Source organism: Tiliqua scincoides, chromosome 4 (genome assembly GCF_035046505.1).
Source record: "Tiliqua scincoides isolate rTilSci1 chromosome 4, rTilSci1.hap2, whole genome shotgun sequence".
Classification (NCBI taxonomy): Eukaryota; Metazoa; Chordata; class Lepidosauria; order Squamata; family Scincidae; genus Tiliqua; species Tiliqua scincoides.
The window spans coordinates 29,479,600-29,494,549 of NC_089824.1; the positions used below are offsets into that span (position 1 = coordinate 29,479,600).

At 41.9% G+C, this 14,950-nt stretch overlaps 1 protein-coding gene across 3 annotated transcripts in view; it reads left to right on the forward strand.

Annotated features, from left to right (window-relative positions):
* Positions 1-14,950, forward strand: part of RUNX1T1 (RUNX1 partner transcriptional co-repressor 1) — a 195,052-nt gene that overhangs the window by 164,582 nt on the left and 15,520 nt on the right. For all 3 annotated transcript variants that reach the window (XM_066623152.1, XM_066623153.1, XM_066623154.1), the window contains one exon: positions 2,518-2,708. In XM_066623152.1, the coding sequence (XP_066479249.1) occupies positions 2,518-2,708 (191 nt within the window). The remainder of the gene's footprint in view (positions 1-2,517; positions 2,709-14,950) is intronic.

Sequence of the window (14,950 nt, forward strand, 5' to 3'; positions counted from 1 at the left end):
GAGATGGTAATAAACTTGCATCTTTGGGTCTGTCTCCATATATTTCTTTTCAAGGGATCAGAGAATGTTTGCAGTTGGTAATAAATATTCAAGCACCTTGCAAATGTCCTAGCAATTCTCTGCTGATCTGTGTGTGCCGGTGGGACTAGAATAGGAATGCATAATTTAAATATAAATTGCCTGATTTGCATATACAATTAGTGAAGCTGCAGCTTTGATCGTAAGCAAAATTATTGTCCTGTTGCCACTTAGATAGAATTGTAATTCACCTTGAATATTCAAAGTAAATTAGTCCCTGTCTTGCATAGCTGCATGGTATGATCTCCCTCTCCCCCAAACATTTATGGGAGGGTAATATGAGGGCATATTTTTCCTCTCATAAAGATTACGGTACACCCTTTTTGTTTTCTATAATATTTTTCTGTCAAACATTATTGTTTCCTCTACGGATTTTCAGATTAAACATCCCTCTCTGGGAAACAGATATCCTTTTTTAAGCACTTGCTTCATCATCAGTATGTCTTAACACCTTTAAAAATATGTCAGTCTATTAATAAGAAAATAGAAGTGAGTCGGTACATATCCTTTAAACTGGGGTTTTGACAATGGGCTTGAGGATATTTGAAAATGGTATAGATTTTTGATTTCAAATGCGACTGTTCCAGTAAATCATATAGCATCAACAGTCAAGATTATGTTCAGGATGCAAAGAAGTGTTTGACTTGTACCAGACACATAAGGGATGGAGAGTTGGAATTGTGTTTCCTGAGCAGCACCCCAATGCCACAAGGCAAACTGCTTTTTTTGAGATTGAGGAGTGGGGATTCTACTGCTTAAAGGGAAACAAGTCAAAAAATCCCACTGGACTTGAACAAGCTTCTGGGCATGCTAAAATAGCCCTTGTGATCCCAGGTGCTCTGTTTGATTTAAGTGTAGCTGTCTTAGCAACCTCTTAAGTTAAGAGATATGATGTAAAGACAACTAGATTTATGGTCCTGTGGAATAATGCACATCCCAGTGTAACCACAGAATATTTGTAACTCTAATATTTTTATTCTACTGTAAAACATTTTTATTAGGAATCTTATGTTTTTAATTAAACAGAACATTTAATTAAGGTGCTTCTTAAGTGGGTGAAACAATTAAGTGCAAACACTTGAATGAAACATGTCATAATTAGTTTTAATAGAGTGTTAATTGGTACTAGGTTTGCCAAGTTAATAATTACTGCTTATTAAATTTTCAATTAATCATTGTCATTTTACTTTGAATAAAGATGAAAATTAGATACACTAAATCAGGGGGAGGATAGTTTCCTTGTTAATTAGACTAGGATTTTTTTTTTTAAGAAATCACTTGTTTTAGTTGTCAGTTAAACACGTGAAATCTTCACACTCCACTTGAATCAAAAAAAGTCCGGCTGGCTCATTATGACTAGGCATGTTTTCTAGTGTGAAAAAGGAAAATGTACTGCTTAATTTATGTTAGATAATTGAGATCTAACACATTGTAACCATCCTCACATTATCCTAAGGCTTGAGTTCAGACATCCATTTGAGCACATGCTGGTTTAGACTGCTTGAATTGTTTGCCCCAAATAAGGCTGAACCCAAAAACACACAGGCAAGAAGAGAACAGAGGACATTTGTTGACAAATGTTTTTTTTTCAAATCATCATTGTGCTTATACATGCTTAAAATGAATTTCTGAATTAGCAAATCACATGTTAACAAAATCAAAGAATATGCTCATATAAATCAAATGTCAAAGGGTCAAGCTACACTTTATAGTTTCCACTATGACCCCCATCGTGCACCCCCCCCCACACACACACACAACATTTATCAGAATGCACTGTGTGATTGCATGTGCTCCATAGACAGTTTCCCTAGCTCTGCTCTGAGTCCTTAGTGGCCACTGGTATTGTGAGAAAACTCATTATGAAGTGGCCAAGATTCAAGCCTTGGAATGCTGCTGAACATCATGGCTGTTGAGTAGAAAACTCATTACATGAATGAAAATCCCCATCGTGACCTTAACTTGTAGCCTGGCTCTTTCCCTTGTCCTCTTTGGATTCAACTGTTAACAAAATGAACATAATTCTTTAAAAAATTAAGTCTCAAAAGATGCTGGATTTTTGGAAGTCTACTGTACAGTCGTGTGCGACATAACAACAGGAATGTGGACCGGGAAATCGGAAGGCACATGTTTTTGCCTGAAACAGGCAGCCTGAGTGCAGCATGCAGTCACGCGCTGTCTCTCTGAGTCTCAGAAAAGCCTCTGGAGGTAAGGGGATAGCAGCTTCGGAGGCTATGGGAGGGTCAACAGGGGCCAACAGGTGGCTGTTGGATACATGAGCTGTCACTAGCTGGGCGTGTCTTTAAATGGCGCTCACCTGTATTATACTTCTTGGAAATCATGAAAGATCTAACTATTTTGTCCATAGCTCTGCCTTCCTTTAATTCATGTCTTTCAGTGTTCTGTTGAGCTAATGACATTTTCTTGCCTTAATTGCAGAGGAAGCAGTCAATGAAGTAAAACGTCAAGCTATGACCGAGCTGCAGAAGGCAGTGTCGGAGGCAGAACGGAAAGCCCATGATATGATTACTACAGAGAGAGCTAAAATGGAGCGCACGGTGGCGGAGGCCAAGCGGCAGGCCGCAGAGGATGCACTAGCTGTGATCAATCAGCAAGAGGATTCTAGTGAGGTAAGGCATTCTTCTCCCTTGAAAGAAGTCCACTCCAAACTCACTCCCAGTGTAAACAATTCCTGAGTTTCCCCTAAGATTGTGGCTTTTTTTCGCTCCTCACATCTCCACCCAATGAGAACAGAAGTTGCAAAAAAATATTGAAAAGTAGGCCAGTGGGCCACTGTTTTTCCCAAGCACAGTTAAAGATCTATGCCAGCTCTGCTATATCTGGATTGTTTTGTAACCGGAAACATTCTGAATATACCTATGAGTAAAAATGCACTCATCTAAATTCAGAATAGGCCGGTTATTTCTGAGCTTCTCCAGAGAGTTCTCTGTAAAAACACAGGCTTTCCCCAGAATTGTTCAAAGCGAAACAAGACTTATCGTGAAGGCGCTCCTTCATCATCACACCATGTTGCTGCCAGTCCCCCCTCCATTTCCACCTTTCCCAAGTTGAAAAGTTGCAGAGTAGGGGAAGGCAGGCAAAATGGCACTACAGTTCCCAGCAATGAAGGCTTCTAAGCATGGTCAGAGTCTCAACCATCCCCAAACGGGCATTGCAGTTTTTATTCTGTCTGATCAATGACTCAGGAGGAATAAAGTCTACATCCCAGAAATGCATGCTTTGAATATGCTTTGAAGCCTTCAGTACCCTCAGCTTAACTCTGGAAACTATAGATTTGGGGTTTCCAAAATTCTTTTTTGTCAGTGTGTAAAAGGAACAAAAAAAATTCCTACATTTTCCAGAGGCCACCAATACAGGAATACTTTGACACCTCTGTCATGTTTTCTGTCCTCTACTCTCTATTGCAATGTTGGAAGATTGTGAAAGTGTTGAGAAAGATAAGAGGAGGGAAAGTTGGAGATGAGGGCAGGGGCTAAACATTGCAAGATGAGGTGCAATTCAGAAGATCCAGCTCAGCTTGTACAGTTTTTACAGGGTCACACTCATTATCCACAGGGGTTCCATTCCTGGAACCCCCACAGATACCAAAATCTGTGGCTGTTGGAATCTGCGTATTTCAGGGGGCGAACACCTTCCAAACTTGACTGGAGTTGTGCTCTAGTCAGGTTCAGAGGCCCTTCTGAGGGCCTGACCCAGAAGAACCAGACCCAAATGGAGCACAGCTCCAGTCAGGTTAAGAGGGCTACAGGTGGCCTATCAAATTGATAGGTACCAAAGCCACAGATGACATGGGCTGCTTGCAATGGCTTGAGAATTTTGAACTGGGGGAGTTTGTTTCTGCCCCCCCTTTCCAAAATTCTTGACTTTCACTAGTTACAAGTACAAATTTCTATTGCTGAGTGAATGCTTTTCATTCCTTATTAATCCATTCATTCCAGAGTAAGGAAGCAGAGTGTTACACTGTTATACTTGCACTTAAATTGGCTAATGTTGCAATCCTAACTACATTTAGTTGGAATTGATTTCACTGGAACTTAGTTGCAAATAAGCATGAAACTACTTTCTTAAACTCACTGCACAGAAATTGGTACCCTGAAAAATAACAGGACGCTCTTCCAAATAAATGCGTTCAAGATTTGAATGCATTATTAGAAGTGGCTTGGTTTTCTCATGAAGCCATTTAGAAGTATTTCTGCTGTGGACACCTTCCTGCATGACTCTTGCACCCTACTTGTGGCACACTGTGGCTTTAATTGTTTGGGTGTTCTAGGGTGGGGGGGGGACATATCAGTGCAGAATGCTGTCTTCAAGCATGACTCTGAACTTTATCATCTCTAGTTCTTTCAATTCTTTGTTGCCAACATATCCTGGAAGAAAGAGAGGATCTGTATTTGAATGTGTACCAGGCTGTCACTTTGTTGACTATACTAAAAAGCCATGTGTGCCTGGTACACATGAATAAGTGGTTTCCTTTGGCTGAGTCAGCCTACTACTGTCTGCTTGGACTAGCAGGGCTCTTCAAACTTTCAGGCAGAGGTCTTTCCCATCATGCTGTCTGAGATCTGCTGATGTGGACATACTAGGGATTAAACATGGAATTTCTGCAAATAAAGCATGTGCTGCTCCATGGAGTATAGGCATGCAGGTCTAAGAGCACAATTCTTTGCATGTCTACTCAGAAGTAAGTCCCCTTGTGTTCAATGGGGCTTATTCTCAGGGATGTTTGTATAATTTTACAGTCTGTTTTATTACCCATGTATTTTGATACTTTTCATTTGTATTTTGAAGGAAATAAATTGATTTTATTGAAATCTATGCTGAGTTTATATGACCAAGTTATCTTCTCATAAATACACCCATGCAAACAGACCGGTGTGCCAAAATACAGCCACAGGAAATGAGACACTAACTTTCAGGGTTGAATTTCTGTGGTTGTATGTTTATTTCACCATGTTGGAGGACGGGATGCACATTCATAACGGCAAGTCACCACAAAGAATAAAGGTGAAATGTCACCTTCTGGTGCCATTTTCATGTGAAACCAGTCTTTATAAACCGTCGGCTGAAAGAAATGTGAGTGAGAATGCAAGTCCTGGGCTGTTTCCGTTTAAACTGAAAATGTAATTGCATTTCATTTTGAGGAACAAAATAAGCACTCCAAATGTGATGTTTCAAATAACTCTCAGACCACGCAGATAGTTTTTGGCAGAAAATGAATCATTATGTATCAGTAGCTCAAAGTACATTGCTCTCCCAGAAGGAGGTGGAGCTCTTGCACATATGATCAGCATTGGACTAGGCCTTCGTGAGCATTTGCCGTTGTGAGAACATTGCCTTAATTAGAATTTATTATTTCAACTACAAGGATTACGTGAATGGGGAAGGGTGGTAGAAATGGCGTCTGGCAGAAGAAAAATATCAAAGAACAACAAAGAGTAAATTAGGGGTGAAGATGGTAAACCTCAATTCAGAATAGTGCATGCCAGAGAAAGCCTTGAATTTTTGTGGTATAAGACATATGGCACCATATATAACAGGAAGTAAGGAATGAGAGAGTGTGGGTTTTGTTGCCAGTCCTGAAGTGTTTTGGGAAAAAATGAATTCTTGTGTCTTTTATAGAGAAAAAAAATGATAAAATCCATGCGGAAAGGGAAGACTTGATTAAACCTGCCACAATACACAGATGCTAAGTATAATTCCTTTAAGTGTAATAAGAGATTTTGCTCATGGTCTTCTTTTTTAATATAATAATCTCTTTTTAAATGGGTATTTACACCTTTCTGAAGGCTGTAGGTTTAGTTAATTTCTTAAATTGTAACCTAGAGATTTATCAGATTTGTAGTATTAACATATTCAAAATATTTGTTTGTTTTGAAGGAGGCACGCACCCTGCCTCCTTGTTTGAAATGTTTTTGCGTATGGTATTCAGTGAGTGGGTAACATCAGAGTGACTTGGGTTAACAGATTCAAATTAGCTACTCGCCCCATCATGAAAGAACTGGCAAAAATCACAGGCAGATAAATCAGCAGCATGCTGCAGTGTGAATCCATTATTTAAGGGAGAGTAAGATTTTAATTGGTCCCAGGTTTCTACAGAGATGAAAGGCTGTTGTGGAATCACTGGATGCCCAGAGTTTCAACTTAATGTGTAGCAGATGAATAAGGAGGAGACAAAAGGAATTGAATTTCAGCATCTGAAAGTTTTCTCCGGAAGAGCATCTAGGAGAAGTGTATGTGTGTGTGTTTTTTCAGTACTTAACTGTTCCACTGCAGAATTAAATATGACATAAATTAAAATATGACAGCATTTTGTAGCTCAGTTATGCCAGGGCACTGTTTTTGTGGGTGCTGTCTGCTTATGTAAACTATTGTCTTCTCTGTATGGTTATGAAAAAAAATTTGCTTATGAGACTTGAAATTAAAGAGTTCAGTCCTGACAGCAAGGAATCAGGTAGATAGATGTAGATTACAGATTACATATAGTGGAAATTATGCACAAGAGCCCAAAACAATTGAACCTGAAATTGGTGCAGACAAAGAAGTGTCCATTAATGTTGCCTCTGAACATACACACATATGGAAGAGAGGTCCCCACAGCTGTGTGTGAACCACTTTTCTCTGATGTGATCCCATTTGGCTTGAGGAGATTGCATATGATAAGGGTGGTTTGAATAGGTCTTTCTCAGATACATTATCAATTACATTGAAAAGACTCTTGTAATTTTCAGTGCCAACATGAGAATGTTAACATTCTCACACACAGCTTTCAGCCATATGGGCCTACATAATGTTTCTGCGGTTCCCACATGACTGAGAAAGGTTTCATTCTCAGTGAGAAGGTAAATCTGGATCTGGACTGTTCGATTCCAGGTTACGCCCATTTATCCTCACAACAACTTTGTGCAATAGATTAGACTGAGAGTGATTGGCCCATTATTATTACTTTGAGCTTCAAGGATAAGTGAGAATTTGAATCTGGATCTCCCTGGCCTTAGTATTTGTTGTTTCAATTATATAGCAAGTTCTGTTCTAAACCCCTGCACAAGCTGAGTTAGCCCAATCCCAAACTCTAGCTAAAAGATTCTGCTTGGATCGTGGCTGATAACAGATGCTCTAAAAGAGGGATGTGAAAATGTAGATTCTCTCATCTGGTTTTACATTAATATGGTTCAGCTGGGATCCATAGAGGTGCACTAGCTCAGGGGAAGAACTGAAACTCATTGGCAGAGCACATGTGTTGCATCTAGAAGTCCCACAGAGGACTAGGGAAGACCCTTGTGTCTACAACCAGTCAGTACAGACAATACTGAGCTAGATGGATCAATGGTGTGACTAAGCATAAAACAACTTCCTGTGTTCATATATGTATGTGATCAGAGGATTTCTGGGTGTTTTTTTCTTCCTTCTTTGAACATCACCTTTCCCCCACAATGACCTAGCACAACAGGTTTTGAAAGTCCTCTCTGTTTCTGTAGTCACTTTCCAGGTAGCAATGGGTATTGCTGCGCAGAAGCAACAAGTTCAAAGTCCTTTTGGAGACACAGAATTCACTGAACAGTTGTTTGAATCTGGGTTCACATTTTGTAGGCACAAACATGATGGCTTGGTGATAGTGTGGCTAGAGAGTGTGGCTAGCATTTGCACACTGGTACCAACAGCTGATCTCTAGTGTTCTCAGTCTGCACTGTGATTAACGTTGAGCTGAATGTGAAGTCTAATAATGGGAATTATCTGGCTTTGGGATACAGATTAGGCAATGCTACTCTTGCCTAATATCAGAAAAGGTTTCATAAATTGTGCTTTCTTCATCCAAGAAGTGCTTTCAGCATATCCAAGTGCTCATCTTCCCCATGTATCACTTGGATTAAAAAAAACAAAACTGCAAGTATGCTCATCAAATTTCAGATTATACAATACTAGAAAGAATAGAATAAAAACTCAAACTGACCTTGATAAATTGAAGCACTGGGCTGTAACCAATAAAAATGAAAGCCCACAAAGAGACATTTACACGCTGAAAATAAATCTGAAGATATCAATGGTAAAAGATGGTTCGGAGACGATGGTTGCTTCTTGAACAGTTGAGAAGAGTCTGGGACAAGTTAAGTCATCAAATTTGCACGAAATAAAAAAAAAAAAAGCAAACGCCATTTTGGGTTACATTAACAGAAGCGATGTATGCAAGATCCTGAAAAATCATAAAAAGTGAAACCTATAATGTATCATTTTGAGCTGGAAGTGCTTGTTTTAATGTGGTTCTTTTTTCAACTGTTCAGTGTTTTTCAGAGCTGTTACTGTATCTTAATGTGTAATATTGTGCATGTTTATTTAGGAACAAGCTCCACTGTACATAATGGGACTTATTTCTGAATAAACCAACATAAGATTACATTGTTAGTTGAGTTATCATATGAGTTTTACAGCCCAATTCTGTGCATGTCTACTCAGAAGTATGTCCCATTATGTTGAAAGGGTGTATAAGTTTGTAGCCTTTGGGCCCAATCCTATCCAGTTTTCTGATGAAGCTGCAATGCAGCCCTGAGGTAAAGGAACAAACATTCCCTTACCTTGAGGAAGCCTCCATCACTGCTCCGCTCCCACCGCAGGATGCAGCACATGCGCTGTTGGCATGGTTGCATCAGTGTTGAAATGTTGGATAGGATTGGGCCCATACTCTAACAGATTAAAGTTATATAAATCTGCATGTGGATACACTGACTTTAAAATGTGAGTTATCTTTACATGATGTGTGTCATGTTGCAGCAGCCACCATTTTAAAAGAAACTTTTACTTCTATATAAGAGAGAAGGAAGAAGGCCTCTGCTAAGACGGTCCCTGCAATGCACTGTTTTTGCAAGTTCTTATATTAAAATAACTAGCATTTAACAAATCGGATGCCCAAGAATCTTTTAGTTGATCAAGAGAGTTTTTAATTATAGTATCTGTTAATCTATTAAACAGTTGTAGCTCTAGTATTTCCCCATTTCCACTTGTATGATAATGAACTAGAATGGTTTCAGTCAACCCTTAGATGACATTTTGAATTTGGTCTAAATGGAAATGGGGTCAGAAGGTCTGAAGGGATAAGTTATTTAACAATTTGGGGGCAGGCAGAGGTTTGGTTCTATCTATTTATTCTTCTTTTGCCACAGTGGCAGGTAGCTCTTGGTGGCTGCCATTTCCCTTCCAAATGCCTCAAAAGTACATAAGAAAACCTGCTGGATCAGCCCAAAAGCTCATCTAGTCCACACTTGTATCTCACAGTGGCCCACCAGATACCTCAGGGAGCACTTGATAAAAGGATGCCTGTATCCTGTTGCCAGTGCCTTGCATCTGGTATTCAGAGGCTACCTCTAAAACCTAGAGGCTGCATATATTCATCATGGCCTGTAACCCTTGATGGACTTTTCCTCCATAAATCTGTCAAATTCCCTTCTAAAGGCATCTAGGCCAGGTGCCATGACAACATCCTGTGGCAAGGAGTTCCATGGTTTAATTACTCGCTGGGTAAAGAAATTTCCTTTTCTCTGTTCAAACTCTCCTGCCACTCAATAGTGCAATTCCAGGGCATTCTGGGGGGAAAAATGATGGTCATCACTAAAAAATGTCAGGAAGGTTTTCTGGGGCTCTTCACAGAAGCCATTTTAACTTTTGCCACTTCTTTTTTTCAACTTAATTGGAGGTGGGACTGAAACCTGAATTAGCACAGGATTCCAACACTTAGTTGTTTCCCACTATACTGCCATGACCACCTGTTTTCTCTTTCATATTGGCAGAGTCCTGCCAGTGCCAAGGGTATGGGGTAATTTTGTTTGCATACATTTCTTGGTCTGGTGCAACATAGTACTTTGCCAACATAACAGGTTTGGGAAGCAGTCCTGACTTTCCTAGTGAGTATCATTCATGGATAGTCAGCTAAAATCTATGCTCATTAACCAATTGGTTATCTGACTTTTACAGTTCTGATTTTTTTCTATTGCTTTCTAAGGTCAGAGCCCAGGCCAGTCACATATTTCATTTGAATTAAAGCTCATTTTACATGCACCTTAAAGTTATTGTTCCTTCTTCAAAGTATGAAACTAGACCACTTCTACAACATTTTTTTTTACATTCTAGCATAACCGAAGAAAAAGGTCTTGTGCTAATTTGTTATTTAATTTCACTGTTTTTGAAACAAAGGGACAGGAGTAAAACAACCTGTCAGCAGATAATTTCTTCTTTACAGCTACAGAAAAGGAAAAGATGATGCACTCGTCCAAAAACTGTCTGGCCAGGGGCCAAACCATGTGTGAACAGGCTCCCCATTAGTAACTTGCTGTGCTTGGCTCAGCTTTATGACTGTTGTGAAAATGAATTTGAATAGTGAGGGTGACTGGCTTAGTGAACTTGCTGCCGAGGTCACTGGAAAAGTTAAAACATCTGTCCTTCTGTACCAGCATATGACACTGAAGGAACATACCCATTCTATGCTCCTCATCGCTCGTGTGGATTGTACAGATCTTACTAGTTGGAGCAGATGCTTTCCTTTTCTGCTGACATCTGCTCAGAGTAAAAAAAAAAAGAAAAAAAAGAAAAGCAAAACAAAACACAAGTGCAGCTTATCCAGCAATATTATATAGGGAATCTCTGCTTTACTATTTTGCTTTGATGTACATTTCAGAAACACCGCATCTAGTAATAAGAACATAAAAACAGCCCCACTGGATCAGGCCATAGGCCCAACTAGTCCAGCTTCTTGTATCTCACAGCGGCCCCACCAAATGCCCCAGGGAGCACACCTGATAACAAGAGACCTGCATCCTGGTGCCCTCCCTTGCATCTGACATTCTGACATAACCCATTTCTAAAATCAGGAGGTTGCACATACATATCATGGCTTGTAACCCGTAATGGATTTTTCCTCCAGAAACTTGTCCAGTCCCCTTTTAAAGGCATCCAGGTCAGATGCCGTCATCACATCCTGTGGCAAGGAGTTCCACAGACCAACCATGCACTGAGTAAAGAAATATTTTCTTTTGTCTGTCCTAACTCTTCCAACACTCATTTTTAGTAGATGTCCCCTGGTTCTGGTATTATGTGAGAGTGTAAAGAGCATCTCTCTATCCAATTTATCCTTCCCATGCATAATTTTGTATGTCTCAATCATATCCCCCCTCAGCCTCTTTTCTAGGCTGAAGAGGCCCAAACGCCGTAGCCTTTCCTCATAAGGAATCATCTTAGTCGCTTTCTTTTGCACCTTTTCCATTTCCACTATGTCCTTTTTGAGATGCTGCGACCAGAACTGGACACAATACTCCAGGTGTGGCCCTACCATCGATTTGTACAACGGCATTATAATATTAGCCGTTTTGTTCTCAGTACCTTTTCTAATGATCCAAAGCATAGAATTGACCTTCTTTACTGCCGCTGCACTTTGGGTCGACACTTTAATCAACTTGTCCACCACCACCCCAAGATCTCTCTCCTGATCTGTCACAGACAGCTCAGAACCCATTAGCCTAAATGTGAAGTTTTGATTTTTTGCCCCAATGTGCATGACTTTACACTTACTGACATTGTAACGCATCTGCCATTTTGCTGCCCATTCCGCAATTTGGAGAGATCCTTCTGGAGTTCCTCACAATCACTTCTGGTCTTCACCACTCTGAAAAGTTTGGTGTCATCTGCAAACTTAGCCACCTTACTGCTCACCCGTCTTCAGGTCATTTATGAAGAGGTTGAAAAGCACCGGTCCCAGGACAGATCCTTGGGGTATATTGCTCTTCACCTCTCTCCATTGTGAAAATTGTCCATTGACACCCACTCTATGTTTTGTGGTCTTCAACCAGGTCTCAGTCCAGGAGAGGACCTGCCCTCTAATTCCCTGACTGTGGAGTTTTTCAGCAGCCTTTGGTGAGGGACCGTGTCGAATGCCTTCTGAAAGTCCAGATATATAATGTCCATGGGTTCTCCCGCATTCACATGCCTGTTGACCTTTTCAAAGAATTTTAAAAGGTTTGTGAGGCAAGACTTACAGAAGCCATGCTAATTCTCCCTCAGCAAGGCTTGTTCGTCTATGTGTTTTGAGATTATATCTTTGATGAGGCATTCCACCATCTTTCCCAGTATAGATGTTAGGCTGACCGGCCAATAGTTTCCCGGGTCCCCCTCTTTCCCTTTTTAAAGATCAGCGTGACATTTGCTATCCTCCAATCCTCTGGCACCGTGGCCTTTTTGAGGGATAAGTTGCATATTTTAGTCAAGAGATCAGCAACTTCATTCTTCAATTCCTTAATAACTCTTGGGTGGATGCCATAGGGCCCAGTGACTTTTAATTTATCAATGAGGTCTGAAATCTTCTCTTTTAACCTCTATCTGACAATTCCTTGGTCAGGAGGGGCTGTTCGAGCAGTGGTATCTGCCCGAGGTCTTCTGCCGTGAAGACAGATGCAAAGAACTCATTCAATTTCTCTGCCATCTCTAAGTCTCCTTTTATCTCCCCTTTCCCTCCCTCACCATCCAGAGGGCCAACCACTTCTCTGGCGGGTTTTCTGCTTCTAAGATATTTGAAGAAGCTTTTATTATTCCCCTTAATGCTGCTGGTCATGTGTTCCTCATAGTCTCTCTTGGCCTCCCGTATCACCGTCTTACATTTCTTTTGCCACAGTTTATGTTCCTTTTTATTCTCCTCATTAAGGCAACACTTCCAGTTATGGAAGGAAGCTTCCTTGCCCTTTACGGCCTCTCTAACTTGGCTGGTTAGCCGTGCGGGCACCCTCCTGGACTTATTCGAGCCCTTCTTCCTTTGCGGTATACACTTCTGCTGTGCCTCTATTGCTGTTGATTTGAGCAGCCTCCTCATTTGAGGGAAGTCTGCTCATTGGAAGTCAAGGGTTTTTGTGAGAGATTTGCCCGGTATTCTTCCCCCGACATGCATGTTGAAATGGATCACAGCATGATCACTGTTCCCAAATGGCTCAGTAACACTGACATCTCTAACCAGGTCTGAGTACCGCACAATATTAAATCCAGAGTCACCTGTCCTCTGGTGGGCTCCATGACTAGCTGCTCTAAGGCACAGTCATTTAGCATGTCAAGGAATCTGGTCTCCTTTTCGTGACCACAATACAAATTGACCCAGTCAATATGAGGATAATTTAAGTCCCCTATAATTACAACCCTGTCCCTCCTTGTCACCTCCCTGATCTGTTTCCTCTTTTCAAGGTCCCCTTCCAGTTTCTGGTCTGGAGGACGATAGTACGGCCCCAGTATTACATTGCTCCTCAGGCCTGGTAATTTAACCCATAGGGATTCTATGGAGTCGAACCCACCTTCAATCTCTACTTTGCTGGATTCTATCCCTTCCTTAACATAAATGGCCACCCCACCTCCAACACGCCCCTCCCTGTCCCTCCTGTAGAGTTTATAGCCCAGGATTGCAGTATCACACTGATTCTCTGCATTCCACCAGGTTTCCGTTATGCCCACTATGTCAATGTTTTCCCTTGTCATCAGACATTCCAGTTTTCCCATCTTTGCTCGGAGACTTCAAGCATTCGCATAAAAGCATTTGTACATGGAATGCCCCAGGATGGGCTACTTATTCGCTCCTTTGACTCCACATCCTCTCATTGTGCCAAACCGTCTATCACATCCCATCACGCTACCATTCCCAGTTTCTTCTCCTACTCTGCCTTTACCTTGTTGTTCTCTAACCTCCCCATCCTCGTCCCATAGGGATGAGGAGTCCCAAAACGGATGCCCCATAGCTCCTGTCGGCTTTCCCCCAAGGATCAGTTTAAAAGCTGCTCTGCCAACTTTTTAATGTTATGCGCCAACAGTCTGGTTCCAATCTGGTTCAAGTGAAGCCCATCCCTCTTGTACAGGCCCCATTTGTCCAAAATGTTCCCCAGTGCCTAATGAATCTAAACCCCTCCTCCCTACACCACCATCTCATCCACGCATTGAGACCCCTGATCTCTGCCTGCCTAGCTGGCCCTGCATGTGGAACAGGTAGCACTTCCAAGAACGCTACCTTTGAGGTCCTGGCTTTCAGCTTCCTACCTAATAGCCTAAATTTGGCCACCAGGACCTCCCGGCTACACCTGCCCACGTCGTTGGTGCCAACATGCACCACAACCGCTACCTCCTCCCCAGTACTATCTACCAGCCTATCTAGATGAGAAGTGATGTCCGCAACCTTAGCACCAGGCAGGCAAGTCGCCATGCGGTCCTCACATCCATCGCAAACCCCCTTCTCTATGTTTCTAATAATCAAATCCCCCACTACAAGAAGCCCCTGATCCCCCCCCCCACCAAGGAGTATCCTGAATGCGTTCGGATACGGGCCCATCCCCTGGAGAAGGGGTCCCCCCTAGGGGATTGTCTCCCTCCCCTCCAGGATGATGTCCTCCAGCCCCGAGACTTCCCACCCGGGCAGCTGAGGAGCTGCATGCCTGAGGTTGGGACAAAGCCTGATCATCCCCAGAAGTCTCCCCATGGTCCTTCTCTGCCTGCCTCTGCTTCTCCAGGTCGGCCACTAAGGCTTCAAGGGAGCGGACGCGTTCCCTGAAACCCTGGAGCTCCTTGCACTGAGGACACACCCATGACTTATGTCCCAGAGGCATATAGTCATACATGTGGCACTCGATGCAAAACACTGGATAGCCCCCACCCTACTGCTGGCTGTCTGACTGCATAGCTTTTTTATTTTGTTTGTTTTTGTTTAGGGGTACTTAAAAACCCTACACTGGTTAGCAGCCCTCTTCTCAAGGGACGAGAAAGGGCGGTATCTGGGGCCCTGGCTTTTTCGCCCTGCTGCTGAACTCGCACTGATGCTAAACTAGCAGTGCCTTACTTGGCACTTTGTTCC